This window comes from Protopterus annectens, chromosome 1.part2 (assembly GCF_019279795.1).
Source record: "Protopterus annectens isolate FY-2018-M chromosome 1.part2, PAN1.0, whole genome shotgun sequence".
Taxonomy (NCBI): Eukaryota; Metazoa; Chordata; order Ceratodontiformes; family Protopteridae; genus Protopterus; species Protopterus annectens.
In genome coordinates this window covers 1,202,390,217-1,202,408,803 of record NC_056727.1, presented here as the reverse complement: position 1 = coordinate 1,202,408,803, position 18,587 = coordinate 1,202,390,217, and the positions used below count along the sequence as shown (strand labels likewise).

The following is an 18,587-nucleotide window of genomic DNA, read 5'->3' as shown; positions in this document are numbered from 1 at the left end:
AGGTCATTGGTGGGAAATGTTTCTTTTTTTTTTTTTGATTGTACATACTTGGACAGATTGCATAACAGGTCATTAGGGGAAGTGTTTCATTTTGGCGATCATGCATACTTGGACATACTGCTGAAAAAGTAGTTTTGGGAAATGTTTCATTTTGGTGCTTGTGCGTACTCGGATATACTGCTGAAGGGGGTCATTAGGGGAAATGTTTCATTTTGGTCCTTGTCCGTGTTTGGACAGACTGCTGAAGGGGTTACTGGGGGGAATGTTACATTTTGGTGCATGTCTATACTTGGAAAGACTGCTTTAGGTTTCATTGGAGAATGTTTCATTTTGCTGCTTTTGCACACTTGGACATACTGCTGAAGGGATCATTGAGGGGAATGCTTCATTTTGCTGCTTGTGCATTACTGGACAAACTACTGAAGGGGGTCACTGGGGGAAATGTTTCATTTTGGTCCTTGTGCATATTTGGACATACTGCTGAAAGGATTGTTTGGGGGAATCTTTCATTTTGATGTTTGTGCATACTTGGACATACTGTTGAATGGGTCGTTGGGTTCATAGGTTCACAGGTGCTGACTAGGCTAATGACCACAAGGGCCTTTTTAAGCCTAGCCATGCATCCCAACTCTCTGACAAGTTCTGGTACCCTTGATAAGTGTAAGCAGGGGCTTGTGAGATAAACCATTTACAGGCAGGGGCCTGGGAGATGAACCATTTACAGGTTGCCTGTGTTCATTACAGACATAGGTTCCAAACCAGGGATGACTTTCCTGTTCCCTTTCCAGTTGTTCAAGGTACACATGAATTGAGTTAGGGAGGAACTCTGCTTCACATGGATGCGTAGCCTATTCCAGAGATGGGGTAATCTCTGGGATACATACCTGTCTCTCCAGAAGGTCCTATTTATTTCACAGGCAAGATTTAAGTCTTTAGAATGGGTAATTCTTCTGCTGTTTGTTTTGTGGATATGCAGGAGGTCTATCAGAGTGGGGTCTGACAATGCCTTGTATACTAGGTATAGATCTTTTCTCAACAACCTGTAGGAGAGAATACAGGGATAGGGCCTTGAGGAGCTCTGCATAGGCCATGTTACCTATGTCCTGTATTATTTTAGTGAGGAATGTCTGTGGACATTCTAGTTGTTGGATATGCCTGGTTAGGCATATGCCAAAGGGGGAACTGTACTTAATGATTGGTCTGATGAATTCCAAATACAGTGGAACAATGACTTCCTTTGGCCTAGATGCCATACCTTTGTTTATAGGTTGGGCAGCATAGAATGATTTATTCACTACTGTAGACATGTGATGATCAAAGGCTTAATTACTGTCTATGTGAGTCCCCAAGTCCCTGACTACTGGGTCAACTTTTAGGGGTGTGTCATCAAAATGATAGTTACCAGGTGAGGATGACTTCCCAAAGGATACTATTATGCATTTCTTGGCATTTAGTTTTAGTCCATGGCTCTGACACCATTTGTTTGTCTGTGTCAGCCCTTCCTGGAGAACATTTGTGTCAGTGTAGGATTCAATGGCAGCTCCTAATTTGCAATCATCTGCAAATTTATTCAGTCAGAGGCCATTGACATTGGCCTTGACTTCAGAGAAGTAAATTCCAAAAAGGGGCGGTGCAAGGACAGTTCCCTGAGGGACCCTGCTTGTAACTGGCCTTTTTGTAGAGGTGGCCTCTCCAAGTCTAACTTTCTGGGTCCTGTCTGTGAGCCAGTTAGCTATCCACCGGGTGACATAAGAGTTTGTACCTAACCTCTTGAGTTTGTCAACAATGTACTGTGTCAAATGCCTTGGCTAGGTCAAGGTAGTCATTGTGAACCATTTTGACCTCATGCATTGCTTTGGTGACCTTCTCAAAGAAGTCCACCAGGTTGAGTAGGCATGACCTGTCCTTGACAAAACCAAAGTGGGTTGGGTCTAGTGCCTGGAAGTTTACTATGTCATTATTGATCATTTCCATGATAATTCTTTCCATGGCTTTGCATATGAGACTAGTGAAACCTATGGGTCTGTAGTTTCCAGGGTCTGTAGATGGCCCACCTTTGTGTAGAGGGATGACTATTGCTGTTCTGTACTCATGAGGCATGAAGCCAGTTTGGAGGCTATAGTTAACCAGCAATTACAGAGGCCCTGATAGGTCATGTTTCATGCTATTTACAAAGCATCCTAGGATATTGTCTGGACCCATTGAAGCAGTGTTGCTGGCCTTAGAGAGACCGTTAAGGACCTGTTCCCTAGTGATAGCAGGAGGAGTTACATTTGACAGTATTTCCTGAGGGAAGGTTGAAGGGAAGAGTGGGATAAATTTTGAGATGAATTTGTCAGCCAGTAGGTTTGCTATATCTTCTGTCACAGTATAGATGACTCCATTTACAATGAGCTTCTGCAGACAATTGTGTATTGCCTTTGAGGTTGCAGACATAGCTAAAAAATGCCTTGTGGTTGTCCTTGGCCTGGAAGGCCAAATTTACCTCAAATCAGGCTTTGGTAGACTTTATTTGTCCTCTGAGTTGTTTGTTTAGAAGTTTTATGAGAGTGCTTTTATCCTGCTGGGTGCTGCACTTCCCAAGTTTTGCCATGATTTTCTTCCTTCTGTTATAAAGCCTCTCGACTTTGTGATTCCACCAGGGTGGCTTGTTTTTTGAGTTAGTTCTGTACTTTTTCCTGGTGGGTACAGCTGCCTCGATTCCCCTATTAACATGCTTGCATAGGGTCTCTATTAAGAGTTCTGCAGTGCTCTCAGGGTTTATTGGGGCTTGAAATTTTTCTACGTTATCACTTAACAGAAGGAAGTTAGCTTTAGAGTAGCTCCTGAATATCCCAGAGTTAGCTAGGGTTCCAGGTTTTATTTTTACTTCAAATGAGACCATTTTTTGATCTCTCCTTACCAGAGAAGACATTACACTAGGGGGTGTGCAGCACTCTTCCATATTAGTGAGGACCAGATCCAGTATGGTTGTATGCTTGGATGGTGTAGTGGCAATCTGGTTCAGGGAGGCTGTGTTTACAAAATCCAGGCATCTATGTGCCTGTACATTTGGTGTCATATAGGATTCTGGTTAAAAGTGGGGTAATTAAAGTTGCATATGAATGTGGTATTGGGTTGGATGGTGAGTGTTTCGAATAAGTATAAATACATAGTATGGGTTTCCTGGGTCATAGTGGGGGATCTATAGCTTGCAAGGAAGTAGTACTCGATTTTACCTATGGTGATTTGAACATGGAAAAATTGAAGTGCATTGTACTGCTTGACCAGCCTTGAGGTATATTTATTTTTGATGTAAATTGAGTCAACTCCACCTTTAGTCCCTGTCTGTGTAGTAGATGGTCTAAATGTGAGGAAGGCATTATAAGCTTGCACTGTTCTGGGGGTGACTGTTTCATTTGGTACCTGTGCATACTTGTACATACTGCTGAAGGGGTCATTTGGGAAATGTTTCATTTGGGTCCTTGTGCATACTTGGGTTGTTGGAGGAAATGTTTCATTTTGGTGATTGTGCATACTTTTACAGACTGCTGAAGGGGTCATTGGGGGAATGTTTCATTTTGGTGCTTATGCATGCTTGAACATACTACTGTAGGGGTCTTTGGGGTAATGTTTAATTTTGGAGTTAGTGATGTGCTTGTGCAGACATGGACAAACTACTGAATTAAGTCATTACTTGGGGAAAATGTGTCATTTTTGAGTCATTGAAGTGTTTGTACATATATGGATAGACTACTGAGGGGGGCATTACTTGGGGGAATGTGTTTCATTTTGGTGCTTGTGTGTAAATACTTGGACAGACTACTGAAGGAGTCATTGGGGAGATGATTCATTTTGGAGTAAGTCAAGTGCTTGTGCATACATGGACACGCTACTGAAAGGGTCATTCAGAAAATGCTTCATTTTGGCACTTGCGCATAGTTGGACATACTCCTGAAGGGGTCACTCGGGGAAATGTTACATTTTTATGTCATTTGCATGCTTGTGCATACATGGACAGATAGACTACCATATGGGCTGCTTAGGGAAATGTTTTATCTTGGTGCTTGTGCATACTTGGATGTAGTACTGAAGGGGTCACATGGAGAAATGTTTAATTTTGTAGTCAGTCAAGTGCTTGTGCATTTTTGGACATACTACTGAATGTGTCGCATGGGGAATTTTTTTTTATTTTGGAGTCAGTCAAGTGCCTTTGCAGACATGGACAAACTACTGAAAGGATCTTTGCGGGAAATGTTTAATTTTGGTGTCACTGAAATGCTTGTGCATATATGGATAGAGTACTGAAGAGATCCAGGACATTTAGTGAAACAAATCAAACAATACAGCCTACATGACTTAATGGACAGCAATGCAGCAAACATAAGCATACTTTTAATGTATAATATCCTTGATTTTAAAACAAGGGTATAATAAGTCCTACAACTATGACTCAAGGAAGATTAAACCCCTTGATGATCGGGCTTACTGAAATGTAAGTGTTTTGCGGGGCAAGGGGTGCAGGCACCCCTCCCTCCCCAATGGGGGGTGAGCTGCCTACACTCTCCAAATTTATATTACTAGTCTCTTTTTGGTCATTGTAAAAAGTAACATATATCTCTGTCTCTCATGAAGGCAATGTGTCAGCCTCTTAGCACAAGAAATCTGAGTGAAGCCTAAAATAATGGAGTCAAAGGCACAATAATAGGGACAGATTTTAAATATTGCTATTATAAAGTTTAAATTCAGAAAAGATTTGTATTAGTATGCATTTTCTGAAGGAAATGAAGTCTGAAACACCAAAGTATCTCATTATTTAATGAGTTCAATTCTCACTGATTTGCCAGAAAACCACACATTTTATGATGTGAAAATCTGGACAGTCTGCAGAAATCTGGACATTTGAGAGCTATTGTCAGGGGCCAGGGCTCAGTATATGCTGCTTAATTCCCTGAAAGTCCATTTGTTGCCTTGGTGAACAAAGGAAAAAATCAATCAAAATGGCTTTGTCCAATCAAAAATGGGACCTCACTCTACTCTGTATTCTTAATAGGCTTCTTGAGGTCTCAATTAGTCTACCTTGAAATAATGATGATTACTGTAAATTTGCAGAATTGCAAATTGTGTTGCCCAAACTGCATGTCTGAGCCAGAGATTGGTGTAGGGCATTGGAAATCTCTTCCTTTGGAGTTTAAGCAGCTAAAGAGTATCATAAAATATTAAAGGTATGTGTAAAGCAGTATAACATAGTTATTGGATTTGATATTTAGGATTTTTCCTGTTTTTTTATAAAATGTGTGTTTATAACTAAAATGAAGCTAACTTTAATTTAGACACTTCTTTTATTGATGTCTAGCATGGAAATTGTATATATACCTGTCATGGTTTGTTTCTGCAGTAACAAACGTGTGTGTTGTGAGTGTGTGTGTGTGTGTGTGTGTGTGTGTGTGTGTGTGTGTGTGTGTGTGTGTGTGTGTGTGTGTGTGTCCATAAATCAGTACCAGGCTATCTGCCCTTGTGGACCATTTAAGCCTAGCCACATTTCCCATCCCAAAGGTTAGAATCAAACCCTGTACCTTGTGCTTATGAGAAAAATCTAGTATAACTCACACTCTCAGAAGCAATTTAATCCAAGGGACTATTTTTTTCCTTTTTTTGTTCTTCCATTTTTGTTTTGTTTTCTTCTATTGCTCACTTGCTTACACTTTGCATTTATCTTTATTTGTTATGTTTAGGGGTCATTTTATAACTGAAATAAGGCACATGGAGGTATAGCCTATATTGTCAGGTAGAGCACACCCCTGCTGCTAAATAGTAAACACACTCAGTATAAGTGTCTAGTGTCTTAATATTATGCTACTGGGATATGTTGTTAGCAAACAGTAAACCACACATTGCTGAGTAGATGATCCAGTGTTGACTGAACTAGCAGTAACTATTAAACATTGTGCTACAAGGAGCTGTCAATATAATGTAAACTTCAGGTACATATAGTGTTGCAATGCACAACTAAACCTTTTTTTGTGCAGTACACATACATATTTAAAATCTATTGAAGGGTCGGGATGTATATTCTAGCTGCTTCTCCCTTGAGTCATGATTTTTCTGCCTGTGTGTGAGAGCCACAGTTAGTTTATGGTTTGCTGTGCTGCAGTTCATATTTACCAAGGTATTAGTAGTACAATTTGTCATGCAGCTGTTGGCAGTTGGACTGTACCTACAAAGAGATGTGGATTGTGATGAATTCTGCTTTACTTAGAAAGATTTCTGTGGTTTCTTTAAATCACTAAAGCTATGTTGTCTTTGGTTATGCATCACATAACAGTTAAATGGTTAACTCGGAAAATTCATTAAACTTTCAGTAAAACTTCTTATTTGGACATGTTTTGAGCTCCTTGGGCTATTATGTTTTTGTGAAAAGTTGTCAAAGGATTTCTCTCACCCCATTCAAAAACAAATTGTTCTGTGGGGGAGGGTGCCAAATGATAGTTTCACCCTGGGCTCTAAATGGCCTAGCTACCCCTTTGGTTTCATGTACTTCTATTTATATGCTGCCTCCTACTTCGTTCATTCTTTATAAAATATTTTCGTATTTTTGTTTATTTTTAAAAAGCTTCATTCTTTTGCTACCCATAACTTTTAACTCCACATGTATTCCTGCTAATCATTTTAATCCCTTACCTTCAGTAATAATATTTCCTACCTTCTCAGTGCAGACCATATTGCCAAGTGTCATAAAAATCTATTATGTCCGAACTGTTCTCCACCTCTTTAAATATATTGAAAAAAATTAAGGCGTTAATTTTGATTAATAATCAAATATGGATTATGGTCAAATGGGGTGCTAGACAGGGTAATGGGGGTAGCCCATTGCTTGGGTGTCTCATTACCATAAAACACAGAAGAAATATGTCAGTGTGTCTAATATTTTCTTATTTTCATTTTTAGTGATCATAGATATTTGGATTTAATTTAAAACTCCAATTTCTTATTTTTAAGCAAAACCACTAACATCCATTTAGAAAAACCTCTTACACTGAAAATTGAAAAAAGACTTGGCATGAGCAACAGTAAACTTATCTTCCTTTAAAACTCATATTTTTGGAAAATACATCCTACAAACCATCAAATTGCAAGCTATATTTTGGGATTTACAGTCAAATAACATATAGTAAATAAGTAATTAGCGGCTATGAGCAGAATGATGAACACTGCCTTTCATAATGTGGATCAAATAGGCAAAATGTAGAACACTTACTAACAGCTTATAAATGACTTCCACCAGTAAGCTCATCAAATGGGTAGAAATATGTTACTTTCTAATTATAAAAAATGTTCTTTTGCTGAATCAGTTTTATTTACCATTTTATTTAAAATATTGACACTGAAAGTGAGGCAGATCCTCTCAATGTGGAACTTCAAAGAACATGAACTTTTTAGACATCAAAGGAGGAGCATTACTCTTAATGAGGTACACTTGAAAGGTATGGCTATGAGAAGGGTGCAGAAATTCAAAATAAATGTGTAATGTATTTGTTAACAGCCTAGGACAGCCAAGTGGAAGCAAATATTTATTTTCAGGGCAGCCAAGGAGCATTTCTGGTAGTAGATAAATGAAAGTCAGGAGAATCAAATCCTGCACTACTTACTCATCTACAGTAAGTGCCAAACAAACTATTGTAGACCAAAACAGAGCAGTTCACACCCACTTATCTGCAAACAAAAAAAAAATCAAGCTAATTAAAAATGTATTTATTGTTAAAATATTAACATTAAAGTTGCAGGTTTTCTGCTGTCCAGTTTATTCACAGCCGCATAATAATCACACTGTCAACAATCAACAAAACAAGGAAACCAAGGATTATACCCAAATAACATGGCTCATAAAATTATGCTTTTGTTTACTACAACAGATTCTTTCCTTTACAACATAACTATTCTGGGATGCAGAAACCAGGTATTTATACAATCACGTGCATACGTGACAGCACACACACAAACAGACACACACACACACACACACACACACACACACACACACACACACACACACACACACACTTACACACAACAGCATGCACACATGTGCACACATACACACACAAATGTGGCCATCAATTGCAACCTATCCTATAACTATGTACAGCTCAGATGTTTGCTTTCAATCAAATGAATGAATACAAATACATAAATAATGATCTAGAAGTGTATTCCAGTTCACTGCTGTGAGATCTAGACAGTGCAATCCTCTAAACCTCCCATGCTATCCCAACCTCTTAGTAACCTATCGAAAAAATGAAGAAGTTAATGTGGGACAGGGCATGAATATGAGGCAAAATCAGAAGCATTCTATGAGTGTGGTGACAGATGATAAGCAGACAACCTAAATTGGCTTAACAACTTAACAGAACAATGGGTTTTGCATCTAAATGCATTATCTTAACAATAAGAGTTTTTAAACTATAATACCTGACATTATTAATTGACTGTAATCCTCAGTGATTTACTAGAAATTCAAGAAACTAATGATGAACATGGCATGAATATGAGGCAAAATCAAAATGGTTCTGCAAAATCGGGGACAGATAAAAGAAAACTTTAATTCAGTTAAAATGTTAGTAGAACAACAGGTTTTCGTTGACATGCATTTTCTGAATATTAAGGTGATTTACAGATGTTTCTATATACATCACACCATTTGATGAGTTAAGTGCCACAATGTATTTTACATTTTGCCCTTATTTACTTTTTTGGGCCATTGTTTTTAATAAAAAGCTTCATAAACTTTTTATTAAACTACAGCTAAAAGAAAAAAATAACATTTCTAGTTGTGACATTACCATAGGGTAATACAAGCTATGTCCAGAAACTTCAATGGAGCACCTCCCCACACTTTGCCTGTGCCTATGTCACTTACGTTAAACTTCCTTGTTTTTCCTCAGTGGTGTCAGTGAAAGAAAACTGCAAAATGTAAAACTAATTTTGTATAGGAACTGGATGACCAAAACATTTCCTGATGGGGGAAAGTGCTTTTCATGAGTATATTTACTGCATACTCTAGTGCTAAAAACAGTGGCAAATCACTTAAAGAACTATGAAACTCTAATGACTGGCATTAGTAACTTATGTAACACTCAGTGGTTTCTCAGAAAATAAAATATTCTAGGAGGGTGAAGGCTAAAATATGAGACAGGCTTTTCCAATAAAGACTGCCCTAGTGCAAGCTTGTTTACTACTGGTCCATTTTGACTGTGACAAGGTCCAGGAAGTCTTTTACTTATTGGCTCTATGTTCCAGCCAATGAAAGAGAAGAAGTTAGAGCTGTTACATGAAAACAGAGTAGTTGACTGGACTCAGGAAATCAGAATTGAGAGTCATATGTAGAAAAATGTATTTCTCCTTGTTTTTAACATTTATGGATCAGCTAAGATATCACCAAGTCCTAGCCAGCTGCCTAGGTCACCTTTTTCTGGATCCATCCCTGTTCATAATGCTCCAGCCCTATATTTATAACATGTTTTAGCTCTTATAATTAATCTAAAATAATTTAACACTTCCCTACCACTTTCCACATCATATATATATATATATATGTATATATATATATATATATATATATATATATATATATATACATATATATATATATTGGGGTCTATGTCAGATGATCGAGTTTTCAGAAGTTTAAAATTTATATGGTCAGGAAAATATGACTGCGTTTCCAAAATCTTGAACATCAAAAAAAAAAAAAAAAAAACACAAAAATCTACCTTTTTTACATTTTTGTAGGGATGCAAGCCCCCTGAAAATTATATATCCCAACTCTTAACATTGCACTACAGTGAGGAAAAGGATAACTTTCCCGATCCGCACTGTACCGCAATCTCCGTTCAAAAGCTTTGAGTTTTTAATAACTCGATCATATGGTCTTGACATAAATTTTGAGTTTTTGAATAGTCAATCAACTGATAGGGACCCGTGTGTGTGTGTGTGTGTGTGTGTGTGTGTGTGTGTGTGTGTGTGTGTGTGTGTGTGTGTGTGTGTCTGTGTGTGTGTGTGAGTGTGTGTTCTAAAATGGAAAAGGGGTTGAAGATATATATTTATTCACTGCATCATAATTTTTAAAGTCTTCAAATATAACTTTCATTTCTTTGACTGACATTTAAGCATGGATAACTGACTCTTATCAACCATCCTTTTATCTTATAGTCCTTTACTACATTCTCCCTGGATCTATTATTGTTATGTCCAATATTCCTATTTCTCCTAAATTTATTAATATTGCTAAGACAGAGCAAGTATCCTTTTCCGTAGTTAATGCTATTTCCCTTCCCTTATTTTACCTTAAATTGTTTATCAATGTCACTCAAATATCATAACAACTAACGGACAAATGATATCCCACCTCCCTTTTCTTACAACACTGCAAGACTATCATTCTTTTCTTTTTATTTCTAACACTGTTTCTATTTATAGAAAAAAATTAAAAAATGACTCCTTTCCTTTTTTGTGTGTTTTCTTTTCTTCAGGGTTTCTTCTTCATTCTACACCTCAACCTGTCCCTTGACAAAATGATGGCTTCCACTTCATCCCCTTCACTTTTCCCATCTTGTAAGGATAAAAATTTGTCCTCTTCTACTATACGTTCAGTATCTCCTGCTCACTGTTTTTTTTTTTTTTTATTCAAATGTACCTCAGTGTTTGTAACTTCTGACTATTCTCCCTCTTGTTGTTCTTCCCCTTGTGAAGCCTGGACAACCCACCCCCACCAAGACAGGCTAGCAAACATTGCCTCATCCTATCTATCCCATCCCCTATGTGTCCTCCAGGACTCAGGCTACTCAAACCCAGTACATCTGGTCATACTCAGGGCTTTATTCCACTGTGCCACACTGCTTGCTGCAATGATAAGGTAGCTGATGATATTTCATGTTACAATAACTGAACTACGAATGTAAATGAGGATATATGTGTGTACAGAAGAGATGAAGAAATACACCTAGAAGGTTGTAGAAAGTGTAAGAAATGTATTAATGGTGTAAGAATAGCAGTGCTTTAAGATTCATTTAAAAGGAAAACTTATTTGAGTAATAAAGCACTTAAGCTTGGTGTAGGCAAAATATGTACTGTGATTAACATTAGAAAAGAGATACTGGGGGTATTATATAGGAATAAAATTAAATTTAGGGGCATATATGTGGCAAAATTGGGGAGATAATAAACTTTTCCTGAAGTTTTGCTGACGTGAAAGCTGACAAAATAATAATAAAAACTTAGTTTAATGCATGTGATATTTCTATGAAATGCTGGTGAGGGAAGTACATATTATCATACCTTTCAACTGTCCAGATTTTTGTAAAATGATCAGACTTTTGCCTTGTATTTTAGGTCCATTTTCCATAAAATTGTGTTTCTTGGCAAATCACTAGGCAAACCATTGAGGACTAAAGTTAGAATAAATGACAGACATTTGAGTTTCAGGTTTCATACTCTTCAGAAAATGTATGCTGCTTCAAAACTTGTTATTCTATCAACTTTCTAAGTTTGTAGGAGTAAAATTTAAAAAATGTCCCCATATTTGGACCTCTGTCCCTCCATTATTAATGGCGTTATCCAGATTTCTTGCTCAAAGAGGCTGAGAGGTATGCATATTATACTTTTCCAAAAATCAAAGTAAGTATAAATTCATAGATGTGATAATTAAGCAAGAAAACAGAAACAGCCGACACCTAAGGAGGCCTACATGTACAGAAACAGCTATAACACCTAAGGAGGCCTACATGTACAGGAACAGCTATGACACCTAAGGAGGCCTACATGTACAGAAACAGCTATAACACCTAAGGAGGCCTACATGTACAGGAACAGCTATGACACCTAAGAAGACCTACATGTACAGAAACAGTTATGACACCTATGGAGACCTACATGTACAGAAACAGCTATGACATCTAAGAAGGTCTACATGTACAGAAACAGCTATGACACCTAAGGAGGCCTACATGTACAGAAACAGCTATGACACCTAAGGAGGCCTACATGTACAGAAACAGCTATGACACTTAAGAGTAACATAGCCTTTTGTCCAAGTAGCATTCTCTTTTATTATCTATGTTTCTGTGCCTGATAACTTCCTAGCTGGCTATCACTTCACCGGCCTTACTGTGATCTCCAGGCAGTTGCCCTCTTCACCATACATCCATATAGTAATTCCATTTGATAGCATAGTTGTATTTGAGAAAAATGCAAACAAATACTTGGAGTCAATTGCCCCAGTAGGTTTGAAATGACAAAAAGTTTAACTTAATTTAAGCCAAGTTGTTGGAGCATCTATGCAAGCTTATGAATGCCAGTGTTTTAGGGACAGTGATTGATCTCCCAACTAAACCTGCTGCATAGCATAGCCATTTATATAATTATAATATGTAACACTATAACAACACTCATGTTTGTCTGACTGTATGACTGCGTTGTAGTCTGCTTGCTATAGCATATTTTTGACTTTATAACCACTGGCTATATCTTACTGAAAATAGTTTTCTATCACTGTAACCACTAGTCTAATTCTGATTGTAATCCTACAGCTGCATAAAAAAAAAAAATTTTGTACACTACATTGTCTGCTCTGTTGCAATTGTTTCTTACTTTCTAAATCGAAATGCTTACCTTCTCTAGCCTGTATCATCTAAAATGTTTTACCACCAGTTATTCTTCCTAAAAGTGTTTGCTCTAACTGTAATGTGAACAGTACTCTGTTTACCACATATTGTATACTATATTTGTAAAATTCTTGTAATTATTGTAATATGGATGTAAATCCTACTGTAACCTTATTTGGAGCTTTTCTCCCCAGGACTCCATTGAAAATGGGTTCATTTGGCCCAATGGACTATCCTGGTAAACCAACTGCAAATAAATAAATAAATAAATGCACAAGGAAGTAGGACTTATGTTTAAAAAAAATAAAAAAAAAAAACAGCTGTCAGCAGCTCCAGTCAGAGCCAATTACAGTGGTGCTACTGCTGTGTTTATGTGTGGCGTTAGAGGAGATGATACACATTTGCAGCTGAAGTGTACCTGATGGCAGGGTTAGTGCAAATAATGACTGCTATACATTCCAGCTCATTTACTTATTTATTTATTTCCACGTGTTTACCAGAAAAGTCCGACAGGATCATGGGGTCATGAAAGACCACTTTTCAGAGTAGGCTTGCGAAGAAAAAAAAAACTCCAGCAAGTTTACAAACAATTACAATCAAAACAGTTAATTGAAGAAAAAATATATACTAAAACCACTACGCAAAACAATGAAGACTTCTTGAACTCGCTGCCAAGCTCTCCGAGTACAATAAAAGCACGTAACTAGCGGTGTAAAAATGAAATTAAAGTTTATTTAAGCGTACTTGTAAAATGCACCTTTCGTCGAGCTTCTCTAGCTCAACTTCATTAGAATCAAAACAGCTTCAAGTTAAAAAAACAGTTGTATTTATATCAATGAGCTAACATTTAAAACTTGTATCCTTCCCCCACGTAATTAACTTGTTAAACACGTATATCCAAAGTGGACCAATAGTAACAGAACGCATTATGACATGGAACGTGAATACATTAATAAAATTAATAAATTAATAAATTATTAAAATAATTCACCTAATGGTCACACCAAAGAATCAAAGGCTACAGAGGTATAACAATACAGCCATATAGCTGTAATGTATTGAAGCCTCGCCTTAAAACCAAGTATGTGTCACTAACTCTACCATATGAGATACCAAGAATATATATATTTATTTTATATTTAATATTTTGTATTTTATATATTATATATATTGCACATTGTGAGCCCGAACAGTTTAAAAATAAAATAAAAATCATAAAACAAATACAGTATCTAGTTGTATACTGGAAAAGTCTTTTGAAAAAAAATTAAACACATTTATATTTATAAAAGTTAGATTGGGTAAGGAGCAGCCTGATTTCAGTAATACAGGTATGTAGAATGATAATATATTGCAGTTACAATGAACGACAGATGTTTCATCGGGAATGAAGATGACTTACGAATGAATCATGTAGTGAAAAGGAGGGCTTTGAGTGATGAAGCAGTTTGAACAAGTCAGCAGTACTAGTAGTAGAGATAAACTGTTTTTTAAAAGGTTATTCCTGAGGTCATTTCTGGCAAATAGTGTAAAGTTTATGGCAGATTATTTTCAAGAAAAACATAATCAAGCCCATCATGGCAGAGTCTGTTCAGTAAAGATATAATCAATCCTAATGGATCATATCAGAAGATAAATATTATAAACAGGAAAACTGTTATATTCTGTTATGGTAACTTTCAAGGTTATTAATGGCTTATTTATATGACTGAAATCAGAATAAGTGTTTTTTGTTTGTTTTTTAGACATGCGGCGCAAAAGAATTGCCCGAAGGAAAAGGTTCACAAGACACACTTGTCAGAAATGGTCCTATTGAGTTGAAAGGTATGTACAAACTTTAATACTGCTTGGTGCTTATCATCTCCTATCAAAGCTCTATAAATGAGCCTTTTGTACAAGATCTTAATATGAACCAGTATGTGAGTGCAATAGCTGATATCTGTGCCTAATCATTAACAAGGCAAAAGATGAGATAGCTAATAAATGCACGTACCAGAAAACAAACTACACATTGGACATAATTCATGCTTACCTCATAGGTTTATAATTGCTATCTATATCAGAAGGGAAAGTGTTGAATTAAGTGTGCATAAACTTAGTTCACCTTGTTACAACACAGATTGAAACACTAACAGTTCTGTTTCTGTTGGAAGTGTCTTTGTATACTGGTATGCTGGCAAGCTTTTTAACTGTGATATTTTAGAATCAGCTGGCAACTCTGCTCTGTGCAGATGTCATTTTTAATAATCTAGCTGTTCTAAAACAATCAAAACTAGAAGGAGACTGGTATATACTAATCAATGATAAATCAGATGCTATTTTTATTAATGCTATTTCTATCTTTAGAACTGTCATTTATTGTCTTTGTAAAGAGTACTTTGTTTAAAAGCATTACAAGAAAGTCTGAGTTGAGTAAATGACAGGCAGCTGTCTGCTCATCATAAATACCAAAAAGTAAAACCCACTAAAGGCTGATTAAAGTTACTCAGTGCTAGTTGTGTCCAATATCCAGATGGATCATCTGCAGCAAAAAACTGTACCTTACTTGTATCTACATGCTGATCCCATTCTGTAACTTAATGAGCATATTCACAAAGCCTAAAATGAAGAAAATATAATTAAACACTCATGGAAGGTCTCAATGTACCTTTACCGAAAAACTAAAGTAGCAGTTGGAGGAGTCCTTCCAACAGTGCTAGAACATGCAGTAAGTATTTTTGTAGCTTATTGAGTAGGTAACCAAACAGACGTATAAACACCTGAAAATAAAATTTGCCACTGTCAAACATCAACCTCAAAAGGTCAATCTTACTAATACTTGATAAAGCAAACTGTCAATAAAAACCTTGCTTAGCAATTATTTTGCATCGTATTCAACAACTCAAGGTACGCTGAATAATGTACATTAATTACAGCCAGTAAGACTGACAGACCCAAAAGTGTGATTCAATCAGAAAAGCAACACAATACATGCAGTACCTAAAACAATTAAAAGGAATATATGCCCTTTTCTGCCATTTTCCCAAATAGTTAAGATCAGATGTTAATGAATGTAGGAGACAGAATACAGGGATAAAGCTTTGAGATGATCTGCATAGGACATTTTATTTAAGCCCTGTATTCTTTTAGCGAGGAACCTCTGTGGGTGTTCCAGTTGTTGGATATGCCTGGTTAGTTACATACCAAAGGTGGCATTGTACTCAATGATAGGTCTGATGAATGCCAAATACAGTAGAACAATAACTTCCTTAGGCATCTTTGCTTATAAGTTGCTCAACATAGAAGGATTTCCTCACCACTGTAGACACGTGATGATCAAAGGCTAGATTATTATCTGTGTGTGTCCCTAAGTCCCTGACTACTGGGTCAGCTCTAAGGGGTGTGTTGTCAATATGATAGATGCCAGGGGTGGATGACTTCCCGAACTATACTATTATGCATTTAAAATAAATAAAATAAAGTGCCGACCAAACAAGGCTGTAATACAAAACTTTAATAACAAAAGAACTGGTGAGCGCTTTCGCAATGAACACTTCGCTTCATCAGACAACAGTTAATGATTCTACAATCATTTAAATAAGAACATCTAACCAATAGGAATAACACATAATATAGTGATGTCATACAACATTATAAAACACATTAAATACAAAAAATGGAATTTTGCTCAGTACTGCATAGTTCCATTTCTTGGTACAACTCCCCTCATTTTTTTTTCATGTTCTTCATATGCATATATGACATTGCAAACACAGAATTAAAGAACGCAAGTAAATTTCATGCGGGCATTAAAGGCCTTGGAGAAATCCATAATAGTAGGTATTACTCTTAGTCTAAGATGGTGATTCTTGCACCCCCCACACACACACACACAAACACACACACACACACACACACACACACACACACACACACACACACACACACACTATTTGTATGACTTTTTTCTTATATTCCAAGACCTTTGATTAATCTTCAGATTTTTATTCCATCCTTTCAACACATTGTATATTTGGCAAAAAAGTTTAATAAATGAAGTAAGCCATGGGGTTCTAGATACTATGAGGTGCATTTTAGAGATTTGTTCTCCCAGCCCTTTGATCCAGTGATGACCTGAACAAAAATCTTTAATAAGGAAGGAAACTGAGTCTTATTTTCTTTTAGGGAAGAAACAAGCTTTGTCCAAGACTTAATGTTATAAGCTGAAAAAATATTTCCAGTAAACTATCAGGCGAGTGCTTATAATGATATATACATCATACCTGGAAATAATGAATGATTTCTATCGCCCAAAAACTGATAAGCACCTTCTGTGCACTCTTCTGGTGTTAGATTGGGATGAAAGTGAAAGAACAAATGGCCACAATCAAATATTTCAATTTCTTGCTGCCATACATATTCATAGCATGCCTCTTCACCTCTACCCCACAAAAATAACCATCTGTTTACACTCTGATATCAGACTGGAATAAACGTGAATAAACAAATTACACAGTAACTTATTACCAACCAGTCCTCTCAGACATACAGATTATTTCTGAGCCACAACTGGAACCGGGATGGTTACTTTGCATCCCTCATTGGGCAGGTATTGATGCTTTGGAATACTGGCTTTCCAAATCGGGTTTATATCCACTGGGATTTAACACATTATTATTAGGATTAAATGAACATGTCCTTACCAAGAATGTATTTTTATATCGGGATGCTTGTTATTTACAAATTCAGAGAATGGATATGGGGGCTTCTTTTGCCCCTATATATGAAGATCTATTTATGGCTTACATTGATGAGCAGATCATCTATGATAGCTCCCATAATATATTCTTAGAGGACATGGACTTATGGAGGAGGTATTTGGATTATTGCTGGTTGGTGTGGAGATCGGGTTCAGAATATCTTCATGAGCTTGTCAACTATTTAAATGAAAACAAGTGGGGAATTCATTTTACAGTAAACGACAGTCAGGACAGAATTACAATTTTGGATGTATTAGTCATCAGACAAAGTGACAATACCTTGAGTTCTGAGGTTTACTGCAAATACCCTGAGTATAATTCCTTTCTCCATACAACCAGCTTTCATCCTCCTCACATATGTAAGAATATTCCAAAGTCTCAATACATGAGGATAAAATGTATTTGCTCCCAGCAAACATCATATGATACATACAGGGATGATCTTATTGGTTGCTATCCCTGTGGTCATTGTATATATTGTCCAAAAGTTTATAAGACCAAGGAATTTAGCAGCAGGAACACCAGTCAGGTTTACCAAATTTCTTGTTTTGTTAATTGTCAAACTGACTGGGTTGTTTATTTGGCTACCTGCAGTTGCTCTGCTTTTTATATTGGCCAGACTTCGCGTTCGGTAAAGTTTAGGATCGCAGAGCATTTTAGTGATATCAGGCACCACAGAATAACTAATGCTCTCAATAAATATACTGTCACACACAATAAGGCATCCTTTCACTTTTCTATTATTGATCGGGTTAGGGGTAACAGATTAAACAAGTTTGGATGGCATCAGACTCTTAATAATATGGAAAGGAAATGGATTATCAAACTGGGATGTTTATTCCCCCTCCTAGTTTGAATGAGCACCTTTAAGTTATGTACTAGCTAATAATTAGGTTGATCTAATGATCCTTAATTGCTGACCATAAAAGAGAATTTGTTTATGTCACTTGGGATTTGTATGCACTGAAGAAGGCTACTTGTAAATTAGCTGAAACTGGTTTGCTTTATATTCTCTTTTGTTTTGTGCTTTTCAGCACAATATTGATAAAGATTTTTGATATTTGCCACAGTCTGCTGGTCTGCGTTCTATGAACTGTTACATTTTGGACCTTGCAGTTGCCGTACTGGCAGGGGGTATTTTAACTATCGACTACTTACTACCTGAACCACGGTGCCAGTTATCAGTTGTTTTTTTCATATACATCCTGTC

General features: G+C 36.7%; 1 protein-coding gene across 1 annotated transcript in view; it reads left to right on the top strand.

Moving 5' to 3' along the window:
- Nucleotides 1-14,494, top strand: part of LOC122792286 (uromodulin-like) — a 360,676-nt gene extending 346,182 nt beyond the window's left edge. Inside the window, exon 12 of the mRNA XM_044060058.1 lies at nucleotides 14,384-14,494. Coding sequence (XP_043915993.1) covers nucleotides 14,384-14,479 — 96 coding nt within the window. The 3' untranslated portion in view covers nucleotides 14,480-14,494. The remainder of the gene's footprint in view (nucleotides 1-14,383) is intronic.
- The last annotated feature ends 4,093 nt before the right edge of the window (nucleotides 14,495-18,587 follow it).